Source organism: Thrips palmi, unplaced genomic scaffold (genome assembly GCF_012932325.1).
Source record: "Thrips palmi isolate BJ-2018 unplaced genomic scaffold, TpBJ-2018v1 HiC_scaffold_18, whole genome shotgun sequence".
Classification (NCBI taxonomy): domain Eukaryota; kingdom Metazoa; phylum Arthropoda; class Insecta; order Thysanoptera; family Thripidae; genus Thrips; species Thrips palmi.
This window is the reverse complement of record NW_023144627.1, coordinates 5,744,326-5,758,177: the sequence shown is the minus strand read 5'-3', so window position 1 is coordinate 5,758,177 and position 13,852 is coordinate 5,744,326. Positions and strand designations below refer to the sequence as shown.

General features: G+C 52.4%; 1 protein-coding gene across 1 annotated transcript in view; it reads right to left on the bottom strand.

The window, feature by feature from the left end:
* LOC117644646 (GDNF family receptor alpha-2-like) overlaps window positions 1-13,852 on the bottom strand; it is a 72,020-nt gene that overhangs the window by 28,659 nt on the left and 29,509 nt on the right. The window contains exons 2-3 of the mRNA XM_034384256.1: window positions 3,035-3,179; window positions 342-469 (exon numbers count right to left, since the gene is read on the bottom strand). Of these exons, the coding sequence (XP_034240147.1) occupies window positions 342-469; window positions 3,035-3,179 (273 nt within the window). The remainder of the gene's footprint in view (window positions 1-341; window positions 470-3,034; window positions 3,180-13,852) is intronic.

The following is a 13,852-nucleotide window of genomic DNA, read 5'->3' as shown; positions in this document are numbered from 1 at the left end:
GGAAGCCAACCTGCAGCCAATCTGCAGCCAATAATTTTCTCTCGGGTCATTTTTATGTTTTTGCAAGGGGAAATAACTCCCGCCAAATTTGCACACCAAAATTCATAAAATATGTAAAATTTATTAAAATTCATCAACATTCATGAAAATTTGACTGAAATTCAGTGAAATTCGACTGAAATTCATCGAAATTTGTCTGGAATTCACCGACATTCGACTGAAATTCATTGGGTTTGTACCGGTTTGTACACAGAAATTCACAATGATATTCCCTTGTGTTTTAGTGTGAGGTACGCGGCGGCGATGTCACAAAAAAGGCGCGAACAGGATGAATGACTCACCGACACATCTGTTGTAGTTGAGTGTGCTAAAGATCCGGTCGCACCGCCGCTTCATGTGATTGGTGGGGCAGATGCAGCCGAAGATGGGGGTCTTCCTCATGTTTTTCCATGACTGGAAGCACCGCTCCCTGCAAGCAAAGGTAAATGACCTTGTTGATTTTTAGGGATTTTTGGAGAATATTTGAGGGCCGGCCTTAAAAAGCTGTCAACATGTCGAAAATCAAATACTGCTGTCTTTGGGTTGCCATTGCGACCAGTCTAGCTGCGGTCAAAGGCCTCCCTCAACGCCCCAGTGTTCTTAAGACCCTACTCTTTCATGCCCTGCCTCGGGCAGGCTTTGACCGCAGCTAGTTTGGGAGGAGCCGCCTCCGAAATGTGGTCAAAAGGTAACAAAGTTTAGCAAAAGGCGATTAAAAAAGTATTCTGTGATTATGTCGGAGTACGTTATGTCTCTGATTACCTAGGCGTACACTGACTATCTCGAGTTGGTTCCCCTTAGGCTGACAAACCATTTTCTACACTCTGAAAACCTCAACAACTATTTTGGCCCTTACAAAGAAGAGCAGCTTGTTAAATATCTAGAACGTACATACGCTTACATAGAAAATACGTCGTAATTTACGAACTATTTCTTCGTATAACAAAGTAAATTAGCTTGTATTATGTATGCTCAAGCTAGTTCGTTAGGTTTCCAGCGTGCGGGGGGTTCTTGCCTTCTAAGGCAGCAAGCAACACCGGCACGAGATCTGGAGTGCCTCGCGGGAGTGTCAATATTGCTGCCAAGGCTGCAGTCAATGCTGCAGTCAATGCTGCCACCGCTGTCAATACTGGCAACGCTCTCCATGCTGCCGACGCTCGAGCGCGGCGAGGCCCGGGGACCGCCCCGACCGGACGCACCGCCACCGCCACGGCACTGCCGTCTCGGTAATCTCATTGCAAACTGTGAGTGGCGTTTATGGGGCAGGGGGAGGGACACTGACCAAGTCGGCCGGGGCGAGCGAGGCGAGCGAGGCGCGCCAGGCGAGGGGCAGCCATTCCATTGGCACTTTTACCGCGCCGCCCGTCCTACTCTGTTATCCTTCCGGCCGGACTCAGTCCGGGGATTGATTGGCGAGTCTCGCACCGACTTCTCTTCCAACAATCATTACCAACAACTAAAACAAAAAAAACTGACTTCTTGGATCTACTAAAAACCAAAAAACCTTTCATTAGTTTTATTTTTAAGAGACTTTTTCTTGATCCAAACTTTTTTTTTCTTGCATAAATTTTTTTTGCTTGAGCCAAGATTTTTTCGCCTTCCAATGCAAATTGAATTAAAAGAAACCACTTTTCTGGGTGAAAAACTAACATCATACGACAGAGGTAAAATAATTTCATTTCAACTCAGAGCAATGATAAGGAATGATTATAGCACATCACACTGTCTTCCAAACACGTAGAGAGTTGTAAAAACAACATTTTACACTCTATTTCTGCATTTTTTTAATAAATCAAACTTTTTTGCCTTTTCTTGAGGATTTGCGGCGCAGAATCTTCGACCAAGGGCGCTATGTATAGTTTGGTGACGGCCGGTTGATACAAGTAGGTCAAGGAGGCTCGTGGAACGAGGAGATGTGCCGAGAAGTGTCGCGGCGACGGCTGACGTCTAGACGGCCGCGTCTGAATCATGCATGTGTCACGTGACGAGTGTGGAAGCGCCGTGGCGACTGCCCTATCCCGGGACTAATTTTGACAGCCGAGCACGGCAAAAGTACCGCCTGGGATTCCCAGGCGGTGCCTGGAAAATAGGCCCTATTCCCCATGATGCGCCTGGGAATCCCAGGCGGTACTTTAGCCGTGAGGCCGCCAGTGCACAGTGGGCTAGAAGACCGGTACAGGCGGTAAAAGTGCCGGACGCGTTTTGAGCTCCAGAGTCGCTAAATGGGACTCGAACCGAACGTGTGACCCCACCAGTGGATTGCTCTCCGAACGAGGAATCCATTGGTGGGGTCACACGCTCGGTTCGAGTTCTATTTAGCGATTCTGGAATTCAAAAACGCGTCCGGGATTTTTGACCGCCTCCACCGGTCTTCTGGCCCACTGTGCGCCGGAGCGGTGAGAAGGTCACCACCAAAACGGCTTGAAAATGGTTTTCCAACGCATCGGCATGTGGGGCCGCGTCTGCATCACCGCCCCTGTGCAGTACACTGTACGCCCCAGCTGGCGTTGGCTGCAGAGCCGCCCCTCGGGTACAGTCCGAGCCAAAGCCCCCGGCGGTGACGCGTCAAATGCCTTACAGGCTACGACGCCACGCCACGCCACCGAACTGCACGCCACTTATTCGGAATGGCCAGGCCCCGAGCGAGGACACATTTCCGTTCTACCCTCTCCTTCGATCTCTGCCTCTCTGCCCCACTCTCACAGTGGGCCAGAAGACCGGTGGCGGCAGTCAAAATTCTGGACGCGTTTTGAGCAGCTCCAGAGTCGCTAAATGGGCGTCGAACTGAACGTGTGACCCCACCAATGGATTGCTCTCCGAACGAGGACTCCATTGGTGGGGTCACACGTTCAGTTTGAGCCCTGCTAACCGACTCTGGAGCTCTGCACGCGTCCACCGGTCTCCTGGCCCACTGTGACTGACCACTACCCCTGTCCTCCATCTGACACACTGTCGTCACCATTAAAAAAACTGTATAAAATGAATTGGAACATACCGGCTGTCCATGCGGCATTTCTTGTCCCTCACTTTACAGTCGGCCTTGAACTGGTCGAACAGGGCGATGCACTTGGGCTCTGAGTTGCACACTGCTAGGGCGTGGTTGCACGTCGTGAGGGCCTCCACTGGGTACAGGTCGAGTTCTGAAACAGAGAGAGACAGGCGTCGCGGGTTTAGTAACTAGTAGCAAGGGGGAAAAATGTTGATTGGTTTTGAAGTGAGCGCCTGCGAGCATACGATCATGTGTGGTCTAGCCCCACTGGTAGAACTGAAGCGTACTTTTACGCCTTTCTTCAAGCGCAGTAGAACTACGCTCGGCTTCAAGCGTAGTTCTCCATTTCGCCTCTCTTCCGCCTATCCAAATGCATGATGGAATTTCTTCTCTACGCTTGACTTCAAGCGTAAAGTCTTCAAGCGAAGTTGTATGCTTGAATGAAGCATACAACTACGATTCAGTTTTGCCAGTGCCTTAATGGTAATGGTAATGCGAGGCTGGGCCAGCCCGCGAGACAAACAAGTGCAGCGTGTTGCCTACCCTCGTCACCGCAGGCTGACGTAGGCCAGAAGACCGGTGGAGGCGGCCAAAATCTAGACGCATTTTGCGCTCGAGTGGCTAAATACGACTCAAACTGAGCGTGTGACCCCACCAATGGATTCCTCGCTCGGCGAGCAATCCATTCGTGGGGCCACACGTTCGGCTCGAGTCCCATTTAGCGACTCTGGAGCTCAAAACGGTCCGGGGTTTTGACCGCCTCCACCGGTCTCCTGGCCCACTGTGCATCTGCGTAAAATGTAATCGGCGTGCTTTGTACGTAAATTAGTACGAGTGAATGTATTTTTAACAGTGGCAGAAGAATCAAAACACGTCTTGGTTGTCCTCCTGCTCCTCCTACTCTTTCAAAGACGTGCCGGCCCTTCCCAGCCTCTCTTGGCAGACTCGGGCCATTCGAGCAGGCCCTGTGGCGAGGCTAGGCGGCGAGGCTAGGCGGCCAGGCCACCCCCTCGCCCCCAGACCACTTTCGCCTCCACTTTACACCAAGTCCACTTTCACTCGCGCGGCTAGCTCGCCCTTGCTGGTCCCTAACGCACATGTTTCGCGGTCTTGTCAAACCATGCGATTCCACGGGCACGCACGGCACGCAGTGGGCCAGAAGACCGGTGGAGGCGGCCAAAACTCTAGAAGCGTTTTGAGCTCAAGAGTCGCTAAATGGAACACGAAATGAACAGGTGACCCCACCAATGGGTTGCTCTCCGAACGAGGAATCCATTGGTGGGGTCACGTGCTAGGTTCAAGTCCTGTTTAGCGACTCTTGAGATCAAAACGCGTCTTAAGTTTTGGCCGCCTCCACCGGTCTTCTGGCCCACTGTGCCCACCAACTAAAAATGAAGTTTTCGCCGCTAGAGGACACTCTGGTGACAATGAAGTTCCCTCGCTTCCGGCTAGAGACTTATCTTGTCTCAAGCAGTCCAAGTAATCACCTTTTTGTGGAGTTTTCTACCCACCCCTCCCCCACATAATCATTTCCCAAACTAACTTTTTCATGCTTTAGGCAAACGCACGGCGCATAGATTCCAACTGGTCGATGCATTTTTAGATTCGTATCAATCTCACGGGATCCTGCGCCAGCAGTTCAAGATGACCAATAATTTTGCCTATCTCTGCGCCGGACCCGCTCGCAAATGCCCCATTTTTCTCTCTCACTTCGATAGCGGTCGCACCTCCAGTTTCTTCGCAGGGCACCTTTGCCGTAACGTCGATCCCAGCCCACCCTCCGGCAACCACCCTTGTTTTAAGACTTTCCGAGCCAAGTCGACCCGGGGAAGACACCAATTTGGCATGGTTCCCGATAGGGTCGGCGCTGCACCGCACAGTGGGCCAGAAGACCGGTGGAGGCGGACAAAACTCTAGACGCGTTTTGAGCTCCAGAGTCGCTAAATGGGACTCGAAACGAACGTGTGACACCACCAATGGATTGCTCTCCGAACGAGGAATCCATTGGTGGGGTCACACGTTCGCTTCGAGTCCAGCTTCGCGGCTCTGGAGCTCAAAACGCGTCTAGAGTTTTGTCCGCCTCTACCGGTCTTCTGGCCCACTGTGGGGCGCCCGGCCCAGCAGACTGAGAGTCGCGTTCGTCGCTCTGTCTCTCTCGCACTCACGGGGCGTCCCGCAAAGGTGCGAAAGAGACAGAGCGACGAGAACGACTCTCGGAGTCAGTCTGAAGGCCCGGCCGAAAGCCGCTGCTCCGCCGTCCCTCTCGGCTGTGTTGCGCAGTGGCAGTGGTCGCAAAAGCACCGCGGTTTAGTTTACGACGGCAGTGTTGGTAGAAATGGTGCGTTCTAGAGTTTGGTAGTTTTAGCTGTGGCGTAGGCATTTGTGTCGCACGGTGGGCCAGAAGGCCGGTGGAGGCGGTCAGAATCGCTGAACAGGACTCGAATCGAACGTGTGACCCCACCAATGGATTCCTCGTTCGGAGAGCAATCCTTGGTGGGGTCACACGCTCGGTTTGTGTTTGCGACTCTGGAGCTCAAAACACGTCTAGAGTATTAGTACTGTTCGTGGTGCTACGTTGGCAGTGGTAGTGTTGGTACTGTTGGTAGCGCTAAGTTGGCGGTGCAGTCCCGCGATGAATGGGCAGCAAGTCATTATTCATTAGCATTCCATTATCAGCCTTCGAAGGTTATTGTTGCAGATTAATCATATTTCCGGGCGGGGCTGCCGGGCTGGCTGAGCCGGCGGCGCCGAGTGGAGTGCAGGCCAGTCTATAATTCATCCAAGGGCCGCGGGGCCGCACAGTGGGCCAGAAGACTGGTGGAGGCGGCCAAAACTCTAGACGCGTTTTGAGCTCCAGAATCGCTAAATGGGACTCGAACCGAACGTGTGACCCCACCAATGGATTCCTCGTCCGGAGAGCAATCCATTGGTGGGGTCACACGTTCGGTTCGAGTCCCATTTAGCGACTCTGGAGCTCAAAGCGCGTCTACAGTTTTGGCCGCCTCCACCGGTCTTCTGGCCCACTGTGCGTGGCGAGCCGCCTAGCCAAATCGAGCCAGAGGAAAGGAATTGCCGAGGGAAACCAATTTCACGGCTCGCAATAATTGTCACAAACGCCCCAAAAAAATTGTTTCTTGATTTTTTCAATATTTTCTTGGAGTTTTTAGGAAAGAAAGTCGTGACACGCGAGATGTTTTCTTGGTCCAAGAAAACAAAATTGGATCTTCAAATCTTTTCTTAAAAAACAAAAACCCGGAAAGTTGATTTTTTTAAAAAATACAAACAGGTCATTTATAATGAGTATTGTAAGCGATAGTGGTACAGCCAATGAATTAAAAAGGTAGGGTAGGAGGAAGAAATAAAGCATACGCTCATATTCTTAAAAAAATTAAAATAATAATATTGTGTGATGGTTTTAAAAGTGGCGCGGCGGAGAAGCCAACTAATCCACTAAAATCCCGCCTAATGTTGAGTTAGCTTGGCCGGGCAGAAATTAGGTCAGTCGGACCGCAGTGGAACGGGCGTGAGATGAAGGGAGGCAGAACGAAAGTGGAAAGAAGAGGACAGAAGTGGGACAGACCGGGAGAGAGAGAGAGAGGGAGAGAGAGAGAGAGAGAGAGAGAGAGAGAGAGAGAGAGAGAGAGAGAGAGAGAGAGAGAGAGAGAGAGAAGAGAAAGAGAGAGAGAGAGAGAGAGAGAGAGAGGAGAGAGAAAGAGAGAGAGAGAGAGAGAGAGAGAGAGAGAGAGAGAGAGAGAGAGAGAGAGAGGCGACAACTGGTCTCGACTGCATCCGAAGAATATGTTGAAAAAGGCTCACTTTCCACACCGTACTTTGGACAGAAAACCCGCTCTTAAAAATACAGAGTGCTTCCCACAAAAGCCCATAGCAGCGCGCTGTTTTCTGTGAACTTTTCTTACAGTGTACGGAGAGAGCTACAACGGGGATCGGGAGGGGCAAAGGTGTCTGACCGGAGTCTGCAACACGGGACCGGCCCAATTAAAAATGTACGGAGCTCATTACAAAGCGGTCGGGGTGCCCTGCAGTTCGGCTAGACTACTCCGACTTACTGAACGGATATTATTTTGCGAAACAGCGCAGCAGTAGGCGAAATACCTGTGTGCAGGTCCCAAAATACAGCAAGAAATGAAACAGGCGATGATTCGCATTGGTTTCTCCTCTCTCTCTCTCTCTCTCTCTCTCTCTCTCTCTCTCTCTCTCTCCTCTCTTGTAACATGTCACATGGTTTCCCAGAGTCTGAAAGAGGATTCGTTTCTTCCGAAATTTGCGGTCCTAGGCTAAACCGACAGTCCTATGCGGTGGCTGGAAAACAAATAGTAGTTTGGCTTCCCGGTTCGCGTGACCCAAAGTCTGTGAATCGAAAGTCGATTCCGCGGTTTTTGCGGTTTCGATGGCCCCGTTCCTCAGTGCCACACACACACACACACACACACACACACACACACCACACACACACACACACACACACAGAGGGGGAGAGAGAGAGAGAGAGAGAGAGGAGAGAGAGAGAGAGAGAGAGAGAGAGAGAGGAGAGAGAGAGAGAGAGAGACAGAGACAGACAGACACACACACATACCTACACATCTACACACACCACACCCATACACATTCACACCTACACACCTACACACACACACCTACATACCTGCACACACACACACATTCACACCTACACACACACACACACGCTCAAAACCGCAGCCGTTTCTGCCGATTGCCCGACGGCCTTTCATTGCCGGACGATTCGTCGGCCTCGCAAACATGGAAACGAATTGGCGGAGCGACCCAAGTGGCGACATGGAGCGCACTCAGCGCACATCGAGAGAGAGAGAGAGAGAGAGAGAGAGAGAGAGAGAGAGAGAGAGAGAGAGAGAGAGAGAGAGAGCGCATGCGTGTCAACAGGTGCGGCCGTCATGCAGGGCGCGGCCGCGCGGACACACTCTGTGTGAAGCGCCATTATATTGGCCCCTAAAAGGATCAAGAGTCGCTCGCGGCACATCGCGGATTGCCACGCTTTTTTATTTGTTTAACGCGACATCTGAAAAAGTGGGCTATGTCGCGCTTGCCTCCTCTCGCACCCCCTGCGAGTGCGAGGAAGAGGACCGAGAGGGTTGCGCAGAGGGCAGAAGACCGTTGGGGCAAAAACTCTAGACGCGTTTTGAGCTCCAGAGTCGCTAAAGGAGACTCGAACCGAACGCGTGCCCCCACCAATGGCTTCCTCGTTCGGGGAGCAATCCATTGGTGGGGTCACACGTTCGGTTCGAGCCCTGCTCAGCGACTCTGGAGCTAAAAAACGCGCCCGGGATTTCGACCGCCTCCATCGGTCTTCTGGCCCACTGTGCGGGAGGATATCGACAAGGCACAGGCTGAGGTCCCGAGGTACTTGGAGGGCGGGCGCGTAGGGGCGGGTAAGGAGTGAGGGTTCTGGAAAGGGAGGGAGAGGGGGGGGGGGGGGGGGGGGGGGCAGCCGCAGTGCGGGTAGCGTCATCGGACATAATGCTCCCCTCGCTGCGTTGCGTACAACGGCCCCCATTATGCACCCGGGCACAGCGCGGCACACCGCGCGGCGGTCCAACCAACCAGGTAATGCTTGCCTACCGTGACTTGCATAATCAAGCGAGACGCCACTTTCTCAGCACCTCGTTTGACGCACTGTTTCGTACAGATGGTTCAGACACACTGTGAAAACTTGTTGTCGCTTCAGGACAAAATAATTGTTTTCACAGTGCCTCACGACGCGTCACCCCACTGGCTGCCAGTCCCTTCCGATTGGTCCGAGGCAGAGGGTCTCTGGCGACTAATGCGACCCCCTGGGGCCCCTGGGGCCCATTGCCGTTGCGCTGCCGACTGATTCCGAGAGTCGTCTTCGTCGCTCTGTCTCTCCCGCACCTACACGGGACGCCCCATGAGTGCGAGAGAGACAGAGCGACGATTCTCGGAATCAGTCCGCCGGGCCTCTGCTGCGCTCCGCCATGCCGCACTGCACCGAACCAAATTAACAGCACGGCCTGTCAGCACGTCAAAACAACAACAAGGCAAATTTATACAAAATAAACTGTTCCGCCCCGTTACGTTCAAAGGCCTATAGACTGAATCCGAGAGTCGTTTCCGTCGCTCTGTCTCCCTCGCACCTACACGCGACGCCCCATGAGTGCGAGAGAGACAGAGCGACGGAAACGACTCTCGGAATCAGTGGGCATTCCTATTGGCCGGAAACAACGCCGGGCCTAAAACGGGACGCTGGGATTGGTCAGCGAGAAGGAAGAAAGTCAAGAGGGAAACGGGGAGGAAGGCGCTGCGAGAGAGAGAGAGAGAGAGAGAGAGAGAGAGAGAGAGAGAGAGAGAGAGAGAGAGAGAGTAATATTGAGGTGTGTTGCGGGGCGAGAAGGCCACTGCAGTGTCACCGACCCGATTCAATAATTCAATGGTCAGGGCGGTGCCGTGCCGTAGGGGCGGGCGCTACCCAGCCGAGCCGTGCCGTGCCGAGCCGCGCCCGCCCCACACCTCAGCCAATACATCAATAAGGGAACACGCATGCAAATTAGCCCGGGTAAAATTGAGTGTCAGTCACGCGACAACACGTGTAAACACAGGGAAAACATTCGGCGGAAAGGTGGACAGCCTCGCTGCCTCTCCTACTCTCTCTCTCTCTCTCTCTCTCTCTCTCTCTCCTCTCTCTCTCTCTCACTCACTCTTACTCGCACTCACTCATCCCCCCCCCTCTCTCCCACTCTCTCTCTCTCTTCCCCCTCTCTGTACACGCATCCTTGAACGGTCAAGGAATACATCAAATTTTGAATTTCGTCACATCCTGGAATTATCCCGGAATGATCCAAGGAATGACGGTGTGACGGTCGAGACCGGGTGCGAGGCAGACGAAGCCGCCCCGCCTTCCTGTTTACATCCCAAAGAGGCTGCCGACTGGAGTCGTGGCGCCGTCTCTGTCGCACTCGCGGGGCGTCCCGCATGGCAGTGCGGGAGAGAGGGAGAGAGAGAGAGGGAGAGAGAGAGAGGGAGAGAGAGAGAGAGAGAGAGAGAGAGAGAGAGAGAGAGAGAGAGAGCGACGGGGCGCCGCTTCGGAATCGACCGGCTGGCGAGTCAATCTCAGGGAGACTTAGCAGTCATTTCCGCAAGACAACACAGCGGAGGTGTCGAGAGAGAGAGAGAGAGAGAGCGAGAGAGAGAGCGAGAGAGAGAGAGAGAGAGAGAGAGACAGAGAGAGAGAGAGAGAGAGAGAGAGAGAGAGAGAGAGAGAGAGAGAGAGAGAGAGAGAGAGACTAGAGGTTGATGAGAAACCTAGCGCTTTCCCCCACTTCGTCAATTGAAAAGCAGAGCTTGCCTGATACTGCATGCGCGCCAAAACCAGCAGACTGATTCCGAGAATCGTTTTCGTCGCTCTGTCTCTCTCGCACCTACGCGGGACGCTCTATGAGTGCGAGCGAGACAGAGCGACGAAAACGATTCTCGGAATCTGCGGTATAGCTAACAGAACGGTGGCTATCAGTTTTTGTTTTTTCGAGCGGACGACACAGACATCCATGTTCTAGCGGTGAAAGTGTAAAAGACAGGAAAAAATAGTCAACTACAGATATGGGTCAACGTTACTTTTCCCCCCTGTTTCTTCTTTTTTCACCGTGGAGGAAGAACGCAAGCAAGGATCGGGCACACACGAAACAAACGCAGAATTAATTGCCCCGGCTTTCTCGGGGCCAAGAAAGGGACGAGAAATACGTAATTAACGGGCATACCCGTAGGCTGGGCCGCTGGCGGATCCAGACTGAATCCGAGAGTCGTTTTCGTCGCTCTGTCTCTCTCCCACTCATGGGCGCTCCGTACAGGTGCGAGAGAGAGAGAGGCAGAGCGACGAAAACGACTCTCGGAATCAGTCTGCAGGATAACCGGAGGCAACCAACGCGAGGCAGCTGCGACCCTTTTCACTTTTTTACTATTTACTTCCCTCTTCTACCCGTTTAAGAAAGAGGACGCCCACAGTGAGTCGGAAATACAATTTCATAGCAACATTAAATTTTTTTTTTAAAGGGTACTTTGCTAAACGTAATTTAATTGAGAGTATTCTTATTATTTTTTTCCTTGATTTGGTCGAATGGAGCCTTTAACGAAATTAACCTCTCCTTGCGGTGTGCTTGACGCGTTAGGTTCGGGAATCCATCCCATCTGTGGGTCCCGCGGTCCAGCAGACGGATTCCGAGAGTCGTTTTGTCGCTCCGTCTCTCTCGCACCCATTCCGCGCACCGACGAGTGCGAGGGAGACAGAGCGACGAAAACGACTCTCGGAATCAGTCCGCAGACGGCCAAACTTGACTGCATCCCGCCGCCGTCCCTCCCTCGCACAGTGGGCCAGAAGGCCGGTGGAGGCGGCCAAAACCCTAGACGCGTTTTGAGCTCCAGAGTCGCTAACTGGGGCTCGAACCGAATGTGAGACCCCACCAATGGATTGCTCTGCGAACGAGGAATCCATTGGTGGGGTCACACGTTCGGTTCGAGTCCCATTTAGCGACTCTGGAGCTCAAAACGCGTCTAGAGTTTTGGCCGCCTCCACCGGTCTTCTGGCCCACTGTGCCTCGCAGTCCCTCCGCCTTTAAGTAGTGCCAGACGTGCTTTACGGCTGGGCCCCGCCAAGTTTCAAACCTTCCCGGGAACTTTGGAGCTTTATGCCTCGGTGCACCAAAACGCCTCCCCCTCCACCCTTCCCCCACCCTCTCCCAGCAGGAAGCCTACTTGATTCGGCTGATGGTGTTGACCGTCTACTTCTACAATTGCCTCAAATCTGGGAGTCTCGGAGCAAACACTTTTTCTGTTTTGTTTTCCTGGAACGGAGCTGGGTGACGTACTCACAGCGGTGAGAGGGCACGCCTTTCAAGGCGGTTCATCAAGACAGTGTCAGCGGACTGACTCCAAAAGTCGTTTCCGTCGCTCTGTCTCTCTCGCACCTACGCAGGACGCCCCACGGTTGCGAGAGAGACAGAGCGACGGAAACGACTCTCGGAATCAGTCTGCTGGTAAACTTTCGTTTCTGAAGCGACAGGCGGACGCCTTTCAGTGGGCCAGAAGACCGGTGGAGGCGGTCAAAACCCCGGTTGCGTTTTGAGCTCCACAGTCGCTAAATGGGACTCGAACCGAACTTGTGACACCACCAATGGATTGCTCTCCGAACGAGGAATCCATTGGTGGGGTCACACGCTTGGTTTGGTTTTAAAACTAGCATCTAGAATATTATGGCCGCCGTATAGGAGCGAGAGACACAGAGCGACGAAAACCAGGGATCCTTAACTTACCTCATAAGGGCATCATAACGTTATCATAAGCGTTAAAGTTATTACCCTTAACTTCTAACATCTTTTCAAAAGGGTAGGTTATTTTTTTATGTCTCGAATTTGTGTGGACATACTTTTGCAAGTACTTTCATAAGTCCGTACCCTTAACCTTTAGCGAACATTGACTTATGTTACGTTATGAAAGTAGTGTTAGTTAAATGTTAAGTTAAGTTAAGGATCCCTGACTAAAACGACTCTGTGAATCAGTCTTCAGCTTCGTGTCCACGAAAAACGTGAGAAGGCAACGCCAGCGCGTCTCTCTCGCACTCACGGGGCGTCCCGTATACGTGCGAGAGAGACAGCAGCGGCCAACCACTGCGGCATCAACCATCGTGTACACTCGTTGATTTGAATCTCATTTGCATCAGGTGTATGAAAATAGAGCCCCTTTGCTCTCCTCAGAACTCTCATTTCGTCATGCAAATTGCACCGCTGCACTGCAAAAACAGACACAACTTCGATGCAATCCAAAGTTGTGTGGCGGGCGGCGTGTTGAAACGGGGTGAAAAGTTTGGGAGGTGGACCAGCTGTTGCTTGGGACCGGAAGCCCGCACTCTTAAAAGCCTACGAAGCATTTCCTTCATAACTACAAAGAAAATGAAGGCATTGTAGAATTGCTTTGTATTATGAAGAAATGCTTCGTATTACGAAGGATTTTGCTTCGTAATACGAAGCATTTCTTTGTAGATTTTACAAAGCCTTCATTTTCTTCGTATTACAAAGCGATCCTTCGTAGAGTTTTTACTGTGCGAGCCGTGAAGGTAGGTGAGGAGGAACTTTAGTTTGTTTCAAATTCAAACTGGGACTTTTGTCGTTTAAAAATTAAGGCGATGCCCCACGAGTGCGAGAGAGACAGAGAGATAAAAACGACTCTCGGAATCAGTCTGCAGCGACGAGTCCACGAATGACGTCACACAGTGGGCCAGAAGACCGGTGGAGGGGGCCAAAACTCTAGACGCGTTTTGAGCTCCAGAGTCGCTAAATGGGACTCGAACCGAGCGTGCGACCCCACCAATGGATTCCTAGCTACGAGAGCAATCGATTGGTGGGGTCAAACGGTCGTCCGAGTCCCGTTTGGCAACTTTGCAGCTCAAAATGCGTCGAGAGTTTTGTCCGCCTCCACCGGTCTTCTGGCCCACTGTGCGTCACAAGGCTACGTCAGCGCGGCGGACAGACTAGAGAATGAGCGAAACAGGAAAAGGCGCCCTATCCCAAAAGGGCAGCGCAGTTCAAACGGAATATTGAGTTGGCCGTCATGGCCGCAGAAACGCGGTGTGTCTGTAAGTCATCAAGTGAATGTGGGTCGCGTGCACTGTGATACACGGCATTTCAACATGACGTCAAGACCGGTGGATACGGTCAAAATCCCGGACGCGTGTTGAGCTCCAGAGTCGCTAAATAGGCCTCGAACCGATCGTGTGACCCCACCAATGGATTGCGCTCCGAACGAGGAATCATTTGGGGGGGGGTC